The sequence below is a fragment of the Caretta caretta genome, chromosome 28, assembly GCF_965140235.1.
Source record: "Caretta caretta isolate rCarCar2 chromosome 28, rCarCar1.hap1, whole genome shotgun sequence".
Taxonomy (NCBI): Eukaryota; Metazoa; Chordata; order Testudines; family Cheloniidae; genus Caretta; species Caretta caretta.
This window is the reverse complement of record NC_134233.1, coordinates 15,380,008-15,400,608: the sequence shown is the minus strand read 5'-3', so window position 1 is coordinate 15,400,608 and position 20,601 is coordinate 15,380,008. Positions and strand designations below refer to the sequence as shown.

General features: G+C 49.2%; 1 protein-coding gene and 1 long non-coding RNA gene across 2 annotated transcripts in view; one reads left to right on the top strand and one right to left on the bottom strand.

The window, feature by feature from the left end:
• The window catches only part of LOC125628519 (uncharacterized), a 67,199-nt gene that overhangs the window by 2,442 nt on the left and 44,156 nt on the right, over positions 1-20,601 (top strand). The window contains exons 2-6 of the mRNA XM_075123803.1: positions 1,371-1,459; positions 2,065-2,191; positions 9,727-9,840; positions 10,188-11,302; positions 18,732-18,830. Coding sequence (XP_074979904.1) covers positions 1,382-1,459; positions 2,065-2,191; positions 9,727-9,840; positions 10,188-11,302; positions 18,732-18,830 — 1,533 coding nt within the window. The 5' untranslated portion in view covers positions 1,371-1,381. The remainder of the gene's footprint in view (positions 1-1,370; positions 1,460-2,064; positions 2,192-9,726; positions 9,841-10,187; positions 11,303-18,731; positions 18,831-20,601) is intronic.
• LOC142070336 (uncharacterized) lies at positions 16,359-20,563 on the bottom strand. Its single transcript, XR_012666294.1, has 2 exons — positions 19,289-20,563; positions 16,359-18,504 (listed from the first exon to the last, which is right to left on the bottom strand). It is a non-coding gene; the product is annotated as an uncharacterized LOC142070336 (long non-coding RNA).

The following is a 20,601-nucleotide window of genomic DNA, read 5'->3' as shown; positions in this document are numbered from 1 at the left end:
GGTACTAGCCCCCTAGGGCAGCCCTAGGCCCTGTTAATACTAAATTCTGAGCCAGAGACTCCAAGTAATTGAGAGAGACCCCAAGGAAAATGCTGGCTGTTGTCAGGGCTTGGCTGTGTGTGTTTCCTCTGCGTGCTGCACCAGCTCTGGCCAGGTAGCCGGCAACACAAGCCTGGATCGAACTGCCCAGGAAGACCACAGATTTGGGTTGAGTGGCAAAGGCGCTTGGCCAGGTTTATTGTTAACCATGCACAGTCCTAATGCCCGGCAGACTGTTCGGCGACAATAACACAGGGACGCCCATTACAATGGACTCGGCTCGGAGTGGTGGGACTTTCCACCCCCTCTGTGACCCCTCTTTCATACACTGATACAGACAAGTTATATATTGCCCCCTGATGTGATTAGTTACCACCCTTCACCTTGCACTTGGTGGTTAGATCAAAAGATCTCTGTCCATCACCCTGTCATCCTGCCCTGATCTTTAGGAGGGGTCAGTGTGTCCCTGTATCATCTCTGGGGAGTGTGTTTACACTATAACTTTGTATCGAGGTGTTCTGGTACTACCCCTCTGGTAGGTGTTTACGTGGCTTCTTAGTGCCTAGGAGTGGTTGTGTTTTTGCAACACCAGCCCTATTCTTGCCAAGTTCAAGTACCAGACAGTGAACTTGCAAGCAGGCATCTGTTTTGTAATTGAGCCAGACTTTTGCTCAGACCCTGACTCTTGCAAACTTCGCTTTGTATCCGAAGAGCTTGATTTTAGTTTGGGCCTTAAGCCTTACACCATCCTGTCTCAGGCTTTCTCTTTCTGCTACACCGGGGACTAGCATGAAAGTGACTCTGCACAAACAGCCCCTCCGCATTTCTCCTCCCATTAGCAATTGCAGGAGCAAATCCAGCCATGGGAGAGCAAACAATTCAGAAATAGGACTTTTCCAGCCCGAGGGGCAGGGACAGGGGAAAGAGAGACTGACTGTAGGAGAAAAAGGTAGCCACCCCTGGATGGAATCACTTTCCTGTAAACAAAATGAGGATCAGAGAGAAGAAAAGCCAGTCCCGGACTCCATATTCCCCCTGCTGGGCTGTGGCTGCCATGGTGTCCGTGTCAGAGGGAGTCCTCCAAAGTAACTCCTTTGGTTCTGCTCTTTTCTAATAAAGACTTTGTTACTGGAAAGGCTTAAAAAATGTCTCTGGGAGTTTAGACTGGCAGGTGGGGCCAGGTCTACACTGTAATAAAGAGATCAAGCAATTTCCAAGCATGGCAGAATCTATCATGTCTGTCCGAAGGGAAAGGGCCTGGGGGAATCGTGATGTGAAATGAACTAAAGCCTGTTCTGAAATCTCCGCAACTGCCCTTCTCGCCCTGCCAGGCTGCAGAACAATGTCCGTGTCTCGCTCCAGCTCATCCTGTCCTCCCATAAGACAGGGGAGAGAAATGGCTGCAGAGGAGCCAGTTCAGGTAGGGATTAACCGGGGTGGCTGGTGGGTTCCTGCAGGAGGGGGAGGGACAGCAGATACACTGGAGAGGGTAAGGTTTGCACACTCAGGCTGGAGAAAGGGAGGAAGCCTAGATTCTAGGAACAGACCCATGGGGTTTGGTGGTGGAAATGCCCTAATGTGTGGAACAGGAAACAAATCTCCTAGATGGGGCTAGGAAAACTGACCAAACTCCCAGTTCTGGAGCCTGATCCAACTAACCAGCGACTGCTGTGAGATATGAAGGGGGCACTTACCAGTCAGAGTTAGGGGAGGTGCCCCTCTCTCATATCCTCCTTACAATGTGTTGGGCTTCCTACCAGGGAGTTCGCCCTGGACCTTGCTGGGGGCTCCATCTCCTGTATCAGTCTGTGGCTAGTAGGTGTGTGATGGATCTGCTGGGAGAGAGGAGGGGTGTCTCTTCGCCCCTCACCCTGGTGTTTCCTGGATGCTCTGAGCGGGGTGGGGGTGGGACTCTCTTGATGGGAAGCCATCCAGAGCTCCCATTTAATTGGCTCCTTTCCCCCATGAGTAGTGGGGTTGTGATTGGAGCAGCAGGTACTCAGTGGGGGGCTCTTGCTCTTTCAGGGGCCGGTGACCTTCGAGGAGGTGGCTGTGTATTTCACCAGGGAAGAGGGGGCTCTGCTGGACCCCGCTCAGAGAGCCCTCTACAGAGACGTCATGCAGGAGAACTACGAGACTGTGACCTCGCTGGGTAAGGATTCCTGTCCCCATAGTTATTACAAGGGGAAATGAGCAGTTAATGTTCATCACCCCTACAATGCAGTCTCAACTCTGCACACTCGCACTCTGCCCTCCCCTGCTACAGAACACTGGGAACAGAGCACCGGAGAACTACAGCACAAAGTCTAACAACTTCTCTTTGCTGAGGCAAAACTGAGGTTCAGGTCTGGCTTCCTACCTATGGCCCTCACTCAAACACTGATCCTACTCCACACAAACCAGCTCCGACTTGCAAAATACCTCTCCCTTACCCCCACTGCCAGCTTTTGTCGACAAAAGAATGAAAGCGTACACACTGCGATGTGACTTTTGGCGGCAAAAACGCCCTGTTTTGGCAATAAAATACAACCACCCAGATGAGAGACATACATCTTTTTCCTCTAAATTTTTGTCGACAAAGTGGCAGTGTATTTGTTGCTTTAATTGGCCTCTTGGAGGTGTCCCACAATGCCCATCGTGACTGTTCTGGTCAGCGGTTTGAACTCCACTGCCCTGCAGCCAGGTAAAGAACCATCTGCCCCTCCCTCTTAGAAGCCCCGGGAATTTTTGAAATTCCATTTCCTGCTGCTTGCTGTGGAGAGTTCTCATCGCATCTCCCCAGGTGACCAGGGCAGGTTATCGCAGCAAACGTTCTCCCGCTTGGACCACTGGGGTTCTGCTCAGTGTATGGGGAGAGGAGGCTGTGCAGTACCAGCTGCTCTTGAGCCATAGGGATTGGGATACCTACAGGCACATTTCTTGAGGCTTGTGTGAAAAGGGTTATGATCAGGGCACACGGCAGTGCAGAGTGAAGATAAAGGAGCAGAGGCAGGCGTACCATAAGGCGAGGGAGGCAACCCGTCACGCTGGTGCTGCACCTAAGACCTGCTGGTTCTATAAGGAGCTGGGCGCTATCCTTGGTGGTGACCTCACCTCCACCACCAAGAGCCCCGTGGATACTTCGGCAGGCGTGGAGGCGGTGGAAAGAGGATCTAACCCAGAGGATGAAGTAATCGATGAGGAGGTGGAGTCAGATGATGATGTGCAGCTCCCAGTAGGCTCGTCTGGTGGGGCAAGCAGCCAGGAACTGTTCTCCACTCCAGAGGTGTCTAGGCAGTCTCAGCAGTTGCTCTCTGGGGAGCAAGAAGCAGGAGATAAGATGCCTGGTAAGTGGCTGTGGCCTGTGTGGTGCGGAGGTGGGTTCTGGTTATAGAAACGTGGGAGGCTGGCTGTGTTTCTGTGAGCTGGACAGTTTCCTGTATAGCTAATTGGTACGGCAGAACAGGGTGTTGATGCACGCCGAGATCTCACAGGAATAGTCCAGAGAGATCTCCTGGAGGTGCTCGGCAATCCTCTGCCAAAGGTTCCTTGACAGAGCAGCTTTGTTCCTTCCCGCATTGTAGGAAACTTTCCTGCGCCATTCGGCAATCACTTGTGCAGGTGAGCAGCACAGGGGCGGAAGCCACAAGCATGGAGTAGGTGTACCCTCATGTGATCTGTGGTGCCCGGGGCAGCCCTCCCTGGAAATACCAAGTTCAGGGCAGGCTGCAAAAGGGAGTGCAGATACCCACCAGTCTAGGGAGTAACACTGAAGTTAAACTCCCCAACCAGTCACAAACTGTGCTTCTGATTCCTCACACTGGTTATTAAGAAGCAAAAAAGAAATCACACAGCCCCCTTATTGCATTCCAGTCAGCACCTAGCTCTAGTACAGTGAGAAGTTATTTTAAAAACTCTGCTCACATATATAAAATATTCTTCTGACCCCAAAGGGTCAGCCACATTACCAAGTCAGTATAGATTTGGATCTTACCCAAAATACCATGCTGCCAGCCAATCCTTTAGTATCTAAAACTAAAGGTTTATTATAAAGAAACAGGTTTCAGAGTAACAGCCGTGTTAGTCTGTATTCGCAAAAAGAAAAGGAGGACTTGTGGCACCTTAGAGACTAACCAATTTATTTGAGCATAAGCTTTCGTGAGCTACAGCTCACTTCATCGGATGCATACTGTGGAAAATACAGATGATGTTCTTATACACACAAACCATGAAAAAATGGGTGTTTACCACTACAAAAGGTTTTCTCTCACCCCACCCCACTCTCCTGCTGGTAATAGCTTATCTAAAGTGACCACTCTCCTTACAATGTGTATGATAATCAAGATGGGCCATTTCCAGCACAAATCCAGGGTTTAACAAGAACGTCTGAGGAACGAGGGGGGGGTAGGAAAAAACAAGGGGAAATAGGTTACCTTGCATAATGACTTAGCCACTCCCAGTCTCTATTCAAGCCTAAGTTAATTGTATCCAATTTGCAAATGAATTCCAATTCAACAGTCTCTCGCTGGAGTCTGGTTTTGAAGTTTTTCTGTTGTAATATCGCAACTTTCATGTCTGTAATCGCGTGACCAGAGAGATTGAAGTGTTCTCCGACTGGTTTATGAATGTTATAATTCTTGACATCTGATTTGTGTCCATTTATTCTTTTACGTAGAGACTGTCCAATTTGACCAATGTACATGGCAGAGGGGCATTGCTGGCACATGATGGCATATATCACACTGGTGGATGTGCAGGTGAACGAGCCTCTGATAGTGTGGCTGATGTGATTAGGCCCTGTGATGGTGTCCCCTGAATAGATATGTGGGCACATTTGGCAACGGGCTTTGTTGCAAGGATAGGTTCCTCGGTTAGTGGTTCTGTTGTGTGGTATGTGGTTGCCGGTGAGTATTCGCTTCAGGTTGGGGGGCTGTCCGCAGGCAAGGACTGGCCTGTCTCCCAAGATTTATGAGAGTGTTGGGTCATCCTTCAGGATAGGTTGTAGATCCTTAATAATGCGTTGGAGGGGTTTTAGTTGGGGACTGAAGGTGATGGCTAGTGGCGTTCTGTTGTTTTCTTTGTTGGGCCTGTCCTGTAGTAGGTGACTTCTGGGAACTCTTCTGGCTCTATCAATCTGTTTCTTCACTTCCGCAGGTGGGTATTGTAGTTGTAAGAATGCTTGATAGAGATCTTGTAGGTGTTTGTCTCTGTCTGAGGGGTTGGAACAAATGCGGTTGTATCGCAGAGCTTGGCTGTAGACAATGGATCGTGTGGTGTGGTCAGGGTGAAAGCTGGAGGCATGTAGGTAGGAATAGCGGTCAGTAGGTTTCCGGTATAGGGTGGTGTTTATGTGACCATCGCTTATTAGCACTGTAGTGTCCAGGAAATGGATCTCTTGTGTGGACTGGACCAGGCTGAGGTTGATGGTGGGATGGAAATTGTTGAAATCATGGTGGAATTCCTCAAGGGCTTCTTTTCCATGGGTCCAGATGATGAAGATGTCATCAATATAGCGCAAGTAGAGTAGGGGCGTTAGGGGACGAGAGCTGAGGAAGCGTTGTTCTAAGTCAGCCATAAAAATGTTGGCATACTGTGGGGCCATGCGGGTACCCATAGCAGTGCCGCTGATTTGAAGGTATACATTGTCCCCAAATGTAAACCTTTTGTAGTGGTAAACACCCATTTTTTCATGGTTTGTGTGTATAAAAACATCTTCTGTATTTTCCACAGTATGCATCTGATGAAGTGAGCTGTAGCTCATGAAAGCTTATGCTCAAATAAATTGGTTAGTCTCTAAGGTGCCACAAGTACTCCTTTTTTATAAAGAAACAGAAAGGGCAAGAAGAGAGATATTAAATGGTAAAACAATCACATACACACAAAGATTTCAAAGTCCATATATCAGGTTCTTAGCAGTATTGGTGAGTTGCTGGCTTGAAAGTTCCTCTGGAACACATCTACAGCTTGGATGGGTCATTCAGTCCTTTGTTCAGAGCTTTAGTTTGTGGCAAAGTTCCTCCAGAAGTAAGAAGCAGGATTTAAGACAAAATGGAGAAGATGCAGCTGCCTTTTATAGACTTTTGCCATTTGGCTTGTAGTTCCTTTGTTTCAAACACAAGCTGCCCAGTACATGGCTTGGAAGCCTTTTCCATCCATAGGTATGTCCCTGCATGCCTTGCTGAGTCATAAGGTGTATCCCTTGCCTTCTGTCAATGGGTCAGTTGTATAGCTGATGGTCCTTAATGGGCCATCAAGCAGGCTAGGCAGTGCTGATGCCAAACTGTCTGGGGGTGTCACCCAGAAGCATAGCACAAGTTTGGAAATACAGACATACGTACATATCTAAACTCATAATACAAAGGTGATACAAACACATAAGTGAGATTATCATATCTGGCAACTTATAACACTTTTGTAGATATCTTCCATGGCATATCTGGCACAACTCATTGCAATTTTACACCATTGGTATTCATAATATCCTCACGTGTCCCCCAGATTCCATACAGTGTGACACCTCATTTCCCTGTTTACCCCTAGCAGTGAGAGATCTGCTAGAATGACCTGCACCTGTGGAAAACATTCACCATGCTTTGGGTGTTCACAGAGATGTGTGCTTGCCGAGGATCAGTGAGAAGTAATTGTTATGTTGCAAAAGGTGTATTTAACTGAAACGGTGTCAATGTTGTGTGTGAATTTAACAATCCTGCTTCTGTGCATTGTTCCCTGTGCTTCGGCAGATGTGGCCTTCAGGAACGCCCCCAAGCACCCTGGCCAAGCATCTCCGCCAGATAACAAAGCGCCCAAGACGGAGCAAAGAAGACATGTTCCGGGAGGTACTGCACTGCTCCAGTGCAGAGAAAAGGGAATGCAAGGAGTGCTGGGAAGCTGAAAGGCAGAACAGAAAAGAAGATCAGGAATTTAAGGACGCTATTGAACGGATGATTAAAGTAATGGAGGAACAAACACACATGCTGAAGTCCTTAATAATGCTGCAGACTGAGCAGATCTGTGCCTGCCTTCCCCTGCAGCACATTCAGAACCCTTTTCCATGCACATACACCCCCACCCCCAACTCCGCCCGCACAGTCCTTTCCACTTTCTGGTTTCCCCTTCACTCCACCCCCTCGGACAACTTTCACACTGAGAGTTAGACATACACGCACCTTTGAAAGTCTGCCCTTCCCTGGTTCCTCCTTTCCCACCAAGCATCTTTGTGTGTGTCTGTGTGGGCTGTTTCTTGTGCAATAAAAATAAAGGTTTTGAATGGTAACTCATCTTTGTTTCCTACAGATTGAGAGAGCAGGCACTACCAACACATACACAGCCAGTTTATTCATGTGCTTGCGGGAACGTACGGCCCAAACGTTTTCCTGGAAAGCAATGGAGACTACATGTAATGTAACATTGCAGCACCAATCACAGAGATATACATTTTCATTTTCAAAGTGTTGCCTCAAAGCCTCCTTGATTTGAATTGTGCTCCTCTTCTGAAAGCCCTGGTATCCAGCTGCTCAAAATCAGCAGCCAAGCGATCTGCCTCAGCACTCCAAGCCTCAGCAAACCTTTTACCCTTAGCATCACAAAGATGATGCAACATACAACATGCGGCTATGACCATGGGACTATTATCTTCATTAAGGTCTAACCTGTCATAAAGGCATCACCAGCATGCCTTCAGTCTGCCAAGGGCACATTCAACTGTCATCCAGCACCACCTCAGCCTGTTGTTGAACCGTTCCTTACTGCTCTTCAGGTTTCCTGTGTAAAGTTTCATGAGCCACAGCTGTAAGAGGTACGCCAGGTCTCCTGAGGATCACCATCCCCCTGAAAATGTGTATGTCATGCACCTTCCTGGACCGCATGGATGTCAGTGTAACTCTCTCAGTGATCCACAAGTGCCTGCAACACCATGGAGCAGTACCCCTTCCTATAGATGTACTCTGTCACAAGGTGGTATGGTGCCAAAATTGGAATATGTGTGACATCTATCGCCCCTACAGTTAGTGGATGGCTTTGCAGAAATCGGTTTCCCTATTTCATGCATATTTCCCAGAGTTGTGGACCTGGTCCTTCGTAGCAGGATGCAATTAATTGCCCTGCACGCTTGCATTAATGCAGCCCCAACGTTTGTCTTCCCGACTCCAAATTGATTTGTGACCGACAGGTAGCAGTCTGGCATCACCAGCTTCCACACAGCGATTGTCATGCACTTCTCTATCGATAGGACGGCTCTCATTCTGGTATCCTTGTGCTGCAGGTCTGGGGCGAGCTCCGTACCCAGTTCCAGGAAGGTGGCTTTCCGTATTTGAAAGTTCTCTAGCCACTGCTCTTCATCCCACACCTGCACGACGATACAATCCCACTATTCAGTGCTTGTTTCCCGAGCCCAGAAGCCATGGTCTACCCTATGCAGCTGTTCTATGAATGCCAAAAGCAATCTTAAGTTGTTCCTGTTCATATCAGGCATCTGAGAGTCTTCTTCAGTTAGGAACTTCGCGATTAACTGCACTGCCATCCGCAATGTCTTCATGACAGTTAACAGAGCATAGGAGAGCAGTGCGGGATCCATCCCATCTCACAAAGATGCCGGGGTGCACAGCAAAGAAGGGTCATTGAAGAATGCTGTGAAAGAAAGCCGGAAGCCCATGGAGTGCTGGCACAGAAAGCAATGAATCGAGCCCGGTCCCAAGAGATGCCACGATCCACTTCGCCTTCTCACAACACGTAGCAACTGAAGATGTCGAGGTGGACTGTGGGATAGGTACCCACAGTGCATTGCTCACACTGTTGATAGTGCCCCAACCGTGGACGCGCCCTGCCGACAGGGAGCGAGTGTGAACATGACATTCTGACTTTTATTATGCTGATTTTTGAGTGTCAACATCGCCTTTGTTGACATAATTTGGTAGTGTAGATAAGGTCAAATTAACTTCTAACTTAACAAGCTAAAACAGATTCAAATCATATGTCTGTCTCTCCCCATATGTTGTGTCAGGCTGGGTTTCCTTTCAGCCAGGACTCTTCCTTCCTCCCTCCCCCCCTCCCAAGTTGAGTTATTCAGGAGGAGCTGATGTCATGATGGAGGCGGGGGAGGAGAGTCTCAAGCATTTATTCCACCTCTTTTTATAATTCAGTCCTTTGTGCTAGAAACACTTTCAATCCTCGGGTGAGTCATGGTGACACGCTGTCTGTTGTGTTCATGAGCGCCTAGCCATCCATGTGATGGAATGTAAATGTCTGGTTCACACCTTTCCCAGACCGGAGAATGGCCATTTAACCAGGTGATCGCCTTGCTGTCTCTGAGGAAGTGGTCTGTGGGTGTTCCCCAGAACTGTACCGTTTTCAGTAACATCATACAGTAAACTCTAATAACGGTACGTAGTGATGCTACACATGGTCTAAAAGGTTGATAATGTTCAGCAGGTTTTTGAGTTTTCCAAGGCATACTTTGGACAAAATATATCATAATTTTGTAAAAGAGTGAATACACGGGTACAGACTGTCACAGTGTCTGTGTGCGTTCCCAGCAGATATGTTGGTAGTTCAGTCCCTCATAAGCAAAGCATTCTGTACCTTTGAGGACCTGAGGAGCTGGCCCTGGGATTTCACTGGTTTACTAAGGACTGGGGTTTAAATTAATAATTATTATCATGACAAAGTCTTATGAATTAACCTGATCTCCTTTGTTTTCTTTCATCTGAGCAGGGTTTCCAGTTTCCAAACCTGATGTGATCTCCCAGCTGGAACAAGGGGCAGAGCCATGGGTCCCAGACCTCCAGTGTTTAGAGGAAAGAGAGATCCTAAAAGGTCCCTGCACAGGTGAGGAAATATGAAACCTACTCACAGTCTGAAAGTGCCTGAGGGAAACATCTAGGATACCCTAGAAAGACCTTGTGAGCTCTCTAATTTTAGGATTGCCCCAGCAAATGTCATATCCTCCAGGCAGATATAGCTCATGACTTCCTACAGATCCTAACTGACACCTGTCAGTGGCATCTTACCTTCCCACTGAGAATTTAGATGGGATGTGAAGGCAGAATTGATTCTCTTTGGGGGAAGAGTTTGGGGGAATTCAGTTCCTGATTTTTATTTGACATCTCTCCAGCACTTATTTTGGTTTGCTCTTCCCCTTTCTATCCCTGTTTGAGGTTTTTTTTCTATCACAGCAGGTGATGCGATGGTGAGTGAGAATGAGGAGCAGAATTCTCATCAGAAAGATGAGCCACACAGAGCCTTAACGCAAACATCCAAAGGGAATGTGTCCAGGAGTCATGAGCAGGCAAAAGTCTGTGAGATTCAGCAGACACCAGAGAGAGAGCAGGGAAACCAGCCAGGAGAGAAATTGGATAAATTCATTTGCTCTTGGGGAACTCACAAGGACCTCAAGGAAACCACAGCCCAGCAGAAAATCCTCGGGGGACAGAGAAAAAATACATCCACTGAGTGTGGGAAAAGCTTTAGGGACCACTCAGTCCTTCTTGTGCATCAGAGAATACACAGAGGAGACAGACCCTATGAATGCTGTGAGTGTGGGAAAACCTTCATTCGGCGCTCACACCTTATTACGCATCAGAGAATCCACACAGGTGAAAAACGCTATCCATGCTGTGAGTGCGGGAAAAGTTTCACTGATCTCTCATCCCTTATCTCTCATCAGAGAGTCCACACGGGAGAGAAACCCTATGAATGCTGGGAGTGCGGGAAAAGCTTCTCTCAGAGCTCAACCCTTCTTACACATCACAGAATTCACACGGGACAGAGACCCTACGAATGCGGTGAATGTGGGAAAAGCTTCACTCAGAGCTCACACCTGACTATACATCAGAAAATCCACACGGGAGAGAGACCCTATGGATGCTGTGAGTGTGGGAAAAGCTTCACTCTGAGATCGCACCTCATTAGGCATCAGAGAATCCACACGGGAGAGAAACCCTTTGAATGCTGTGAGTGTGGGAAAAACTTCACTCTGAGCTCAGACCTTACTACGCATCAGAGAATCCACACGGGAGAGAGACCCTACGAATGCTGTGAGTGCGGGAAAACCTTCACTCGGAGCTCAGCCCTGACTAGACATCATAGAATCCACACGGGAGAGAGACCCTATGAATGCCGTGAGTGCGGGAAAAGCTTCACTCGGAGCTCAGCCCTGACTAGACATCATAGAATCCACACAGGAGACAGACCCTATGAATGCCGTGAATGTGGGAAAAGCTTCACTCAGAGCTCAGCCCTTATCTATCATCATAGAATCTGCAAGGGGGCCAAACACCATAAAAACCTCTAGATCTATCAAAACTTTTATTTTCTTTCATAGTTTTCCTAATTCCCATGTAGTGACCTTTAAAGCTGTTTGAACTGTTTGCACCACCATTATCCCTCATTGTGTCCAAAAGAGTTGTCCATTTTCACCTTTTCTAGTTTTGCCATTTGCCCTGTTTTGGGGTGGACCTGGTTGTCCTTGCTATCCACTCCATTGTCCCGTGAGTAATGGAAGTGGGTCTGTCCTTCCAGGAAACCAGGAGAATCACATTTATACTTTTCCTCCTTTTGCCAAGTTATTTGTATCACCAATGATACAGATTGTAGCATTCCCAGTTTTACTCACGTTGCTCTGGGTTATGCTGAGCAGCAGTTATTTGTGGACCTTTATTCGTTATATTTCAATGAAGAGGAGCAGGGGCAGGGGAAAAGGTGTCATTTCAGTCTCTGTGACACTGGGAAGAGAGGGGGTGACTCAGAGATTCCCTCCTTCCCCATCGTCCCAGAACGGTTACCTCCTGTCTGAGGCATGCAGAGTTTATCTTCTTCACATTCTATCCCTCCACCTCTCAAAGTGTAGTGTGGTGCAGTGTTCTCAGCTGTCTCTGCTTGGAGAGGATGTTTTGACTTCTTTAATCAGAGTCACTATGTCTGCCAAAGAAAGTGTCAAAGATCTGGAAGGGTAATTCAAGTGCATGCCAAACACAGTGGGATCATTTGGAGTTTAAATCCCAGTTTCCATCTATTGGCCAAGCCACCTTTGGGAAGGTTGGCTGTATTTCCCCCCATTATGAGGATGTTACATTGCTAAAACTTTTGTAAATAACATAACTCAATAATGCGACTGTGCTGAGTGAAGCAGGTTTGAATGGATCAGAGGAGAATGTCATGGGACAATCTCTTCTCCTGATTCTGAGTCATCAGATGCAATCTGCTCTGGAATTTCACTTGACACTTTCATTTTCATGTAGTCTACCTCTCTGTGATATGGGTTTCTATCTTTTCTGGAGACTGTTCGGTCACCCAGTTGGATATTAATTTAGTTTGACTGCATGTAACTCAGATTTATTGGAGACTTCGAGACAAATGGCCATTTGCTAAAGTCATTACGTCTCACTGTTTTTGTGGATACAGGCTAATACAGCGACCCCTCTGATATTTGGCACTTTACTTTGGCTTTTTCCCCACCTGTCCGTGATGACATGGAGAAAGTTCAAGTGCAGTTCTGTCAACAGGAGAGAACTCTCCCATTTACTGGACATGCTAACAAAGAAACAGCCGTGATTTAAAATCTCCACTCGGAAATGGTGAACAGCAGCAGACCCCAAACTGTGCAACGAACTGAAGGAAGTGCAGATGATCACAGTGGAGTTCCATTATTTGTCAATATTGTCTCAGATGATCTGGGGAGAGGATTCCACAGTAAGTGAGTTGGAGCTAGGCAAAATGCTCATGTATTTGGTTCCCAAAGTAGTAACCCAGACCCTACAGAAGATCTGTCTTAGGTAATGCTATGGTATGGGAAATGCTGCCCTTTATGATGCAGATGTCGAGGAAATAGAAATGGGTTTTGTTGAATTTACCCTACGTAGGTGCTGCAAATGTGTATAAAATGAAATCAGTGTTCAAAATGAAATAGCTGCAGAAAAATAGCTATTTTTGAATAGAAACTCCAACTCCGGTAACTAACAGAGATTCTGATCCAGGCCTGTATACAGTCCCTAGCCTGGACCTGTGCCACCAAATTAAAGAAAAACTGGGCACGTTTTGGGAAGCCATTCCGCACTAACACTGCTGAGATTTTGAGTGGTTCGGTAAAGGATTCTACTTCAGAGAAAGGTAAATTTAACCTAACCGAAGCCAAGGATTTTAAAAGAAATGGGTTAGCAACAGTACACACCCAATTCTTGGTTTTCACCCCAATAAGGGAAGCTGTGGTGACCAATGGCCCAAGGAAAATGTTTGTAGAACACCACTCCCTAGTTCAGTGTCACTGATTACAGTCCCAAAGGATGCCATGGTTAGTTTGAGCACAATCATGCTTCACTCTTTGGATCCAAAGTTTCATTAGGCAGAGAGAGTCATTTAGAGGACATTCCTTCCCTGTGGATCTCAAACTGGCTGCCCGATTGGGTGAAAAGGACTTTTATGCTGTGGAAGTGATGGTAACTAATGGGGGAATTACTGTGTTGGGCTCCAATTTCAGACTGCAGGAATCACAGATGTTAAGTCCTGAGTCTATGGTTTTGTCTCTTAGGGCTTGTCTACACTTACGAGACTGCATGGGCACAGCTGCATCGGTGCAACTGCTGCTGTAGCGTTTTTATGAAGAAGCTCTAAGGTGAAGGGAGAGAGCTCTCCCATCATCTCAATTAATTCACCTCCCCGAGAAGTGGCAGCTTTGTCCGCAGGAGAAACTCTCCTGCTGACAAGGCACGGTCTATATGGCGGGGGAAAACTATACCGTGTACCTCAAAGTAGCATCCTGGGGCCCCTATATTCACTACTGTCATGTGATTATGATATGTTTTGAACAATGCATGCTTGAATCTTTATACCTTAATGTCCTGTTGAATTATTTGTAGTATCATTGTATGTGAAGTTGTGGACTACTGCTGTATGTGTTACTGAAATACATTGTGAGGTTGGGAAACGCCCAGAGCCAGCCTTTCAGTTGCAACAGAGATGCAGCTATCAGTCACCAGACAGGCATTGATGGCCCATCAAGAAGAATCCACTCGCCCAGAGGCTCCTTAGAGAGGGCACATACGTAATGGGGACAGCCTAACCGACGTCGCAGCAAGAATCTTTCTAGCAGCTGGAAGAAAGTATAAAAGAGGGATAGTGACATTTCCCCCACCTCAACACCTGGAAGATCGTCTGGAAGATGAAGACTTTGAACTAGGGAGATTGGCCCCAGGCTGGAAGGGAGTTCAGTCTGAGTATTGAGAACTGTGAGCTGCCTGTAACGTCTATTAGGGTGAGTCACTTTGATTCAAATCTTGCTTAGTCTGTTAAAGTTCGAATTTAGACTGTTTCTATTTCTGTTTCTTAGGTAACTAATTTTGATCTCTATGCCTGCTACTTATAGTCACTTAACATCTGTCTGTAGTTAATAAATCTGTTTTATATTTTACCTAAACCAGTGTGGCTTTGGTTGAAGTGCTTGGGGAATCTCTGCTCAGGTTACACGGGCTGGTGCATGTCCACTTTCCTTTCACGAAGTGGCAAATGAGCTTGCACTGTTCAAGGGTGTCTTGAGCAGTGTAAGATAGCATGTTTCAGGGGTGTTCTCCTGGGGGTTGGAGTGATTGGCAGGTGCCTTTCTAGGTTGTAGCCCAGGGATCCCATCACAGGGGGTTAGTTTGGTATCACTACATTGCTCAGAGCTGTGGATTTTTCACATGCTGAGCAACACAGTTGTACTAAAATGGGACTGTAGCAGCAGAAGATTCAGAGAGATACGAACTCACAGAAGTGGGAGGCACCTACATTGGGACAAACCACAAGTTGCCTTATGGGTTCACTTGGTGGCAATGGGAATTTGTGACCTGGGTGCCACCTGGAACTGGGATACCACTGACCCCTCTGACCCACCAGTCTGGGCTCCCTCTCACACTGTGTTGGTGAGACAAGCTGCGGACTGTTCCCAGTCTTACACTTCCACCAGCATTCACGCAGGCAGGGACACACCCAGCTGCAGTTACATGCAGGCTGACCAGTCACTGCATGAACCAAGGACAGAGAGGCTACAGCTAAGACACCACCAGCTTCCCAGCCTAGGACCCCAAATCTGTACTGACTTGCCCTGGTCAAAACCCCAACCAGTATGAATTTATTACCTGGTTCACCCCGCCCCCCTTGTGGAGAGGTACAGCCAACAGCCTTTGGACACAAAGCTGAGATTTTTTCCCCAAACGCTTCACTTAAAGGTACACTGGGTTAGATTAAAACATAAAACAAGTTTAACTGCGGAAAAACAGATTTTAAGGGATAACAAACAGATGAAAGCAGATTATCTAGCCATTTCTAACCCTGACTGATGATACCAGCAGGCTTGCAGATTCTTAAGGGACAAGGGGGGGGAGGGATAGCTCAGTAGTTTGCGCATTGGCCTGCTCAACCCAGGGTTGTGAGTTCAATCCTTGAAGGGGCCATTTAGGGATCTGGGCCAAAAATTGGGGATTGGTCCTGCTTTGAGCAGGGGGTTGGACTAGATGATCCCAAGGTCCCTTCCAACCCTGATCTTCTATGATTAAGCTGCAGCTTGGGCTTCCCATTCCAAGTCCTTTTCCATTGGAGCTTCTCTTAGGTGTTGAGTTGTGGGGGAGTGAAAAACAACAGATAATGTCACTCCCTGCCTTATATAACTTTTCCACAGGCCAGGAACCCTTTGTTTCAAACTTGGTTCCCAGCCCAGTTTGTGGAAAAATACAGGTACCCAAAATGGCATCCAGAGTAACGTGATCTGATCACATGTCCTTGCAGAGTCACAGCAGCCATTATTCATAGGCTGTCTGGAGCATTCCCAGGAAGATTCTCCTAAAACCTGTTGTTTTCCCTAATGGCCCATTACCCTGAATGAGTCCTTCACAACCAGCTATTTAGACTGGAAGCATCTTGCCAAGTGGGTGTCACCCGGTGTGACGACATGTGAAATACAGATCCATAGTCCATATTCATAACTTCGGGTACAAAAATGATACATGCATATAAATAGGCCTGTCGTGTTCAGCACATTGTAACTTTTCGAACGATACCTTACATGAGCCATCTTGTACAAAATGTATCATAATTATGCCATGAGCATCATCATCATATCACTGACGAATATGGGGTGCAGTGGAACAGAATTACAAGAAAATGAACGTGTACAACAAGATTTTGTGATCTTTGAATGTGTGATTGGTACCACTATAGTCTGATTTTTAGAGGGTTGTATGAGCAGTTGATGTGACCAGAAGATAATAAGGTTCTTGTCCCGGAATCAGGCTACACAGACTCAGTCGTCCTGAGTTCAAGATCTTGCAAGGATCCTTGGGGTGTGTGACAAGAACACTCGCACTGAGGACAAAACAAAGCCTGAGAGACGTTTATTAAAATAAATGGGAAAGTTATCAAAGCTCCAAACCACAAATCAAAAGGAAATAATACAGTTCTGGGGGTACGTGTGGGACCATTGTGTAAAAGTTTTCCTAGATTAGCATCCTCACTCCTTCCTTGGGGACCAAGTGGTGAGAGACAAAGGACCAGCCTCGTCGTTGGCATGCCAAATGAGTCCGATGGTCCAGGTTCCTCAACGCTCGACACTGATGGCGAATAATAGAGCTGAAGGGTCAGCAGCTGAGTAGCTAAGTTACCAGCTCAGAGAGTCAAAAAATTAAGATGAAAAAGCCAAGAGCTGGAAAAAGCTAGCCAGAGCGGCTTCCGCATGGTGGTTTGCCCTCTTCTGGGGTCTCAGCACTCTGAATATTCGTGCCAGTGCCCAATCTTCCATGCCCAAATCTAATTTCCTCACCCCCATAATATTGGGGTGCACTTATCCTATAGGCTAGCTTAGTCATATTAACGCCAACGAGCTCGTTCTGGAAACCTGTTGCTCAAACCAGTTTCTGGTCGTTACGTGCATGTTCTTGTGATGTACCTTGTGGTTACTGTTAAGTCCCAAATGTCTTAGGTAGACATGTTTAGTTCCCCAAAATCCAAAAGGGTAACTATTAGGCCATTTATCTATGCCAAAGGTCACAAGCCAAATTTATGCTAATTTACTAAGCTAATGATACAAGATACAGGCCAGTTGGATCCTAGCATTACAGCCAAACATCATAGAATAATCCAATACAAAAATATAAGCCAAATATAATAAAACAAAGAGCACACCAATAAATAAAGGCAGGATATCATAAAGCAACCATCAGGCTAGCCCTATGGGCTACACCACTGAAAAGGAAATTAAAGATGAAGTTATGGGTTAAAGAGTAAGAGACTAATTATGTGATCACCTGAATTATATTGGAAAATTGAATTTGTCTTGGTTTTTGTTTTCTTAGTAATACAGGAAATGGTGGCTAATGTAATTTACCTCCTTTAGCGTAAGGAATTACGATGTAAAACCCCACTCCAAAGGTTGGAGTGTGGAAATATGTGTGAGAAATAATATATGAGAGAATATTGGCCCAGTATAGATTTTATATTTTGTATTTCAAATGGAATTTATTTAGAGTAGCTTCCAAGTCCGTTTCAATCAAAAGGAAAACGACCCGAGGAGACAAGGTGTATAACCTTTTACCCAGTTAGACCGTAAGGGTCACTGAGGCTACGTCTACACGGGCACTTTCATCGGCCAAACTTTCGTTGCTCAAGGGTGTGAAAAAACACCTGTGTGCTAAAGGCTGCAGGGCCCACATGGCATGGTCTGGGTCCAGGGTCCCGCTGCCCTGCCACCCGCTGCGGTGGGGTCCAGGGCCCCACAGCTGTCCTGCTGCTGGGCTGTCCTGCCTTTCCCTACCCCACGCAGCAGGATCCGGGCCGCCGGGGCTGCTGAACTGCTCTGCCCCGAGCAGTGGGATTCAGGGCCGCCCTGCCCCACGCAGCGGGGTCCGGGGCTGCTCTGCATGGTGGGGTCTGGTGCCACTAGGGCAGCACTGCCTTGCTACGCCACCGGGCCTGGGGCTGCCCTGCCACCCAGCCGGGTCTGCTTCTGGCCCCACTCTGTGGAGGGAACTCAGGGCATAGGGGTCTGTGGGGGGGCCGCTGTGGTTCTCAACCAGCGGCCCAGGTAACACACGGTGGGCTACAACGATAAATCGGTTGAGAACCACAAGCGCTACGCCCTTCAGCAAGGTGGTTTTACAATGCAGGCACACTTTGGCGTGCGAACAGCTCCATAGTTCGATGGACGTAAACTGCCTGAGGTCGACGTCACCTTGCAGCGTAGACAACCCCGTAATCGGTGTCTCTGGGCACAGCTGCCTTTCCCCAATTCTCCTTTCTTCTTCTGGCCCCAGCTCTCAGATCTTTCCTGATTCACAGCGGTCTCCCATCACCCATTCTCTCCGAGCATCTCCCGCCGACACCCCTTTAAGGTGACGTAACGTACGTAGCTCAGGGGTTGGGGTTTTCACACACCTGAAAGCCAGGGGTGAGGAACCTATGGCCCACCGGCTGGATCTGGTCCGTGGCAAGTCTCCGCACTGCGGGCCAGAAGCCCCGAGTTTCGCCCTGCTGCAGGGGGAAGCTAGAGTCAGCTCCAGCTGCCGGAAGCGGCCAGCATATCCCTGCTGCCCCTAGGAGCAGGGGTGATCAGGGAAGCTCCATGCACTGCCCGTACCCCCAGCGCAGGCTCCGCAGATCCTATTGGCTGGGAACCACGACCAATGGGAGCTGTAAGGGAGGCGCCTGTGAGTGCGGGCAGCATGCACGGCACAGAGCCCCCTGGCCCCTCCGCCTAGGAGCCGGACATGGCAGCTGCTTGCGGGAGCAGCGCGAAGCCAGGGCAGGGAGGGAGCCTGCCTGAGCCCCGCTGCACTGCCGACCTGGAGATGCCTGAGGTAGGCACCACCTGGCCAGAGCCCGCACCCCAAAACCCCTGCCCCAGGTCAGCACACCCTTCCCCCCGCACCCTAACTCCCTCCCAGATCCTGCTCCCCCACCGACACCCCAACTCCCTTCCCCAGCCCTGAGCAAACTCCCTCCTGGAGACTGCACCTCCCCGCCCACACCCCAACCCCTGCCCCAGCCCCGAGTCTGCTCCTCCACCCCAAACCCCTCATCCCCAGCCCCACCCCGGAGTCCACATCCCCAGCCACAGCCCTCACCCCCCCTCCTGCACCCCAACCCCCTGCCCCAGCCTGGAGCACCCTCCTGCACCCGCAACCCAAAAAGGGACAGGGGGCCCTTGTCCCGCGCCATGGCGGAAGCTCTCCGGCTGGCACGTTGCTGCCCACACGGGCGCTATGGGGAAAGGCACTGTCTGAATTGTCACAGTGGGGCACGAACAAGAAGCTACCGCAATGTCATGAGTCACAACTATGCGGCCACCGTGCTCAGGCCAGAAGGGATGCGGCATCCCCTAGTCTCGGGAAAGCAGGACCCAGATTTCCTTTCAGCAGAGATCACCACCGCAGGGCAGCGGGCCGCACCCGGCAGCTGCGCGGGTAAGGAGATGGCCTGGCCATCCATCGTGGGGTCCCCAGGATCCCCACTGCAGCTGGGTCCAGCCTCTCAATGCATGCTGGGGGGGCGGAAAGAAGGGGAAGGAAAAGTTAAACATCCCCCCCAAAGAACAGACATCTCCTCCCCTAATCCTGGCCCTTCCAAGTTTGCCTTGACTGCCCTACCCGTTCGAGGATTTGGGGCAGAACTCCCACCCCACGTGGCTGTCCTCCACCAGCCCCCCAACTCCACCCCATCAGCCTTCCTCTCTGATTCAATCTTTTCTTCGCCTCCCAGTCTCCCGTGGGGCTCTCCGTCATCTTTGGCCCCTTCTTGGGGGTCTCATGCCCCCTTCCCTGGGTCTGGTAGGGAGCCCAGGCCCACCCTCTCCTCTGGGTTGTAGCCCCCCAGACCCTATAACCAGCAGACAGCGGCTGCTTAGACACCTTTTCCCTGCTCACCGCTCTCTCTCTGGGGCCACCGCTAATCCTCAAGCCACCAGCACAGACCACCTCCCCCTGCCCTATTTATCCTCTTCCCCCAGATCTATTGCCCCACTGAACCCCTCACGCATCCTGCTTTTATTCCTATGTCTGCCCCCGGGGGGGGGACGGCAAACAGGTCTCCAGGGGGGCGGCAGCTGGGCCGGTGAGGGTCAGGGCTGAGGTGCCCACTCCCCGATGTCCACAATACTGGACCTTCTGGGAACGTTTGGGGCCCACCCCCTTTTCATATGGCCGGGCCGGGCCGGTCCAGATGAGTCCTGCCTTGAGTGCCGGGGACCGGACTCGGCCACCTCCCGAGGTCCCGGCCGGGCCCGCGACTCTAGGACTCGCCCACCGACGACGCGGCCAGTGGCGTGGGGCGGAAAGCCCAAGTCCTTTCCGGGGACAGCAACGTGGGGGGCTGAACGCAGCGCAGGGAGGGCCGCGGGGGGGCCGCAGGCGCGGAGGCCCTGCCTAAGGAGGCGGTGAGGCCGCGGGGTTTGTCCTGGGAGAAGAGAGAGACCTGGGGGGGGGGGGGTCCAGCGCCGGGGATAAAGGGAGCCCCCCCTCCCTTCTGAGAGCCAGCCCCACAGCTGCCCCCCACATCTCCCTTCCAGCCCCACAGAGTGGGAGACAAACCCCCATGCTGGGGATAAAGGGAGCCCGCCTGTCCCTCCCAGAG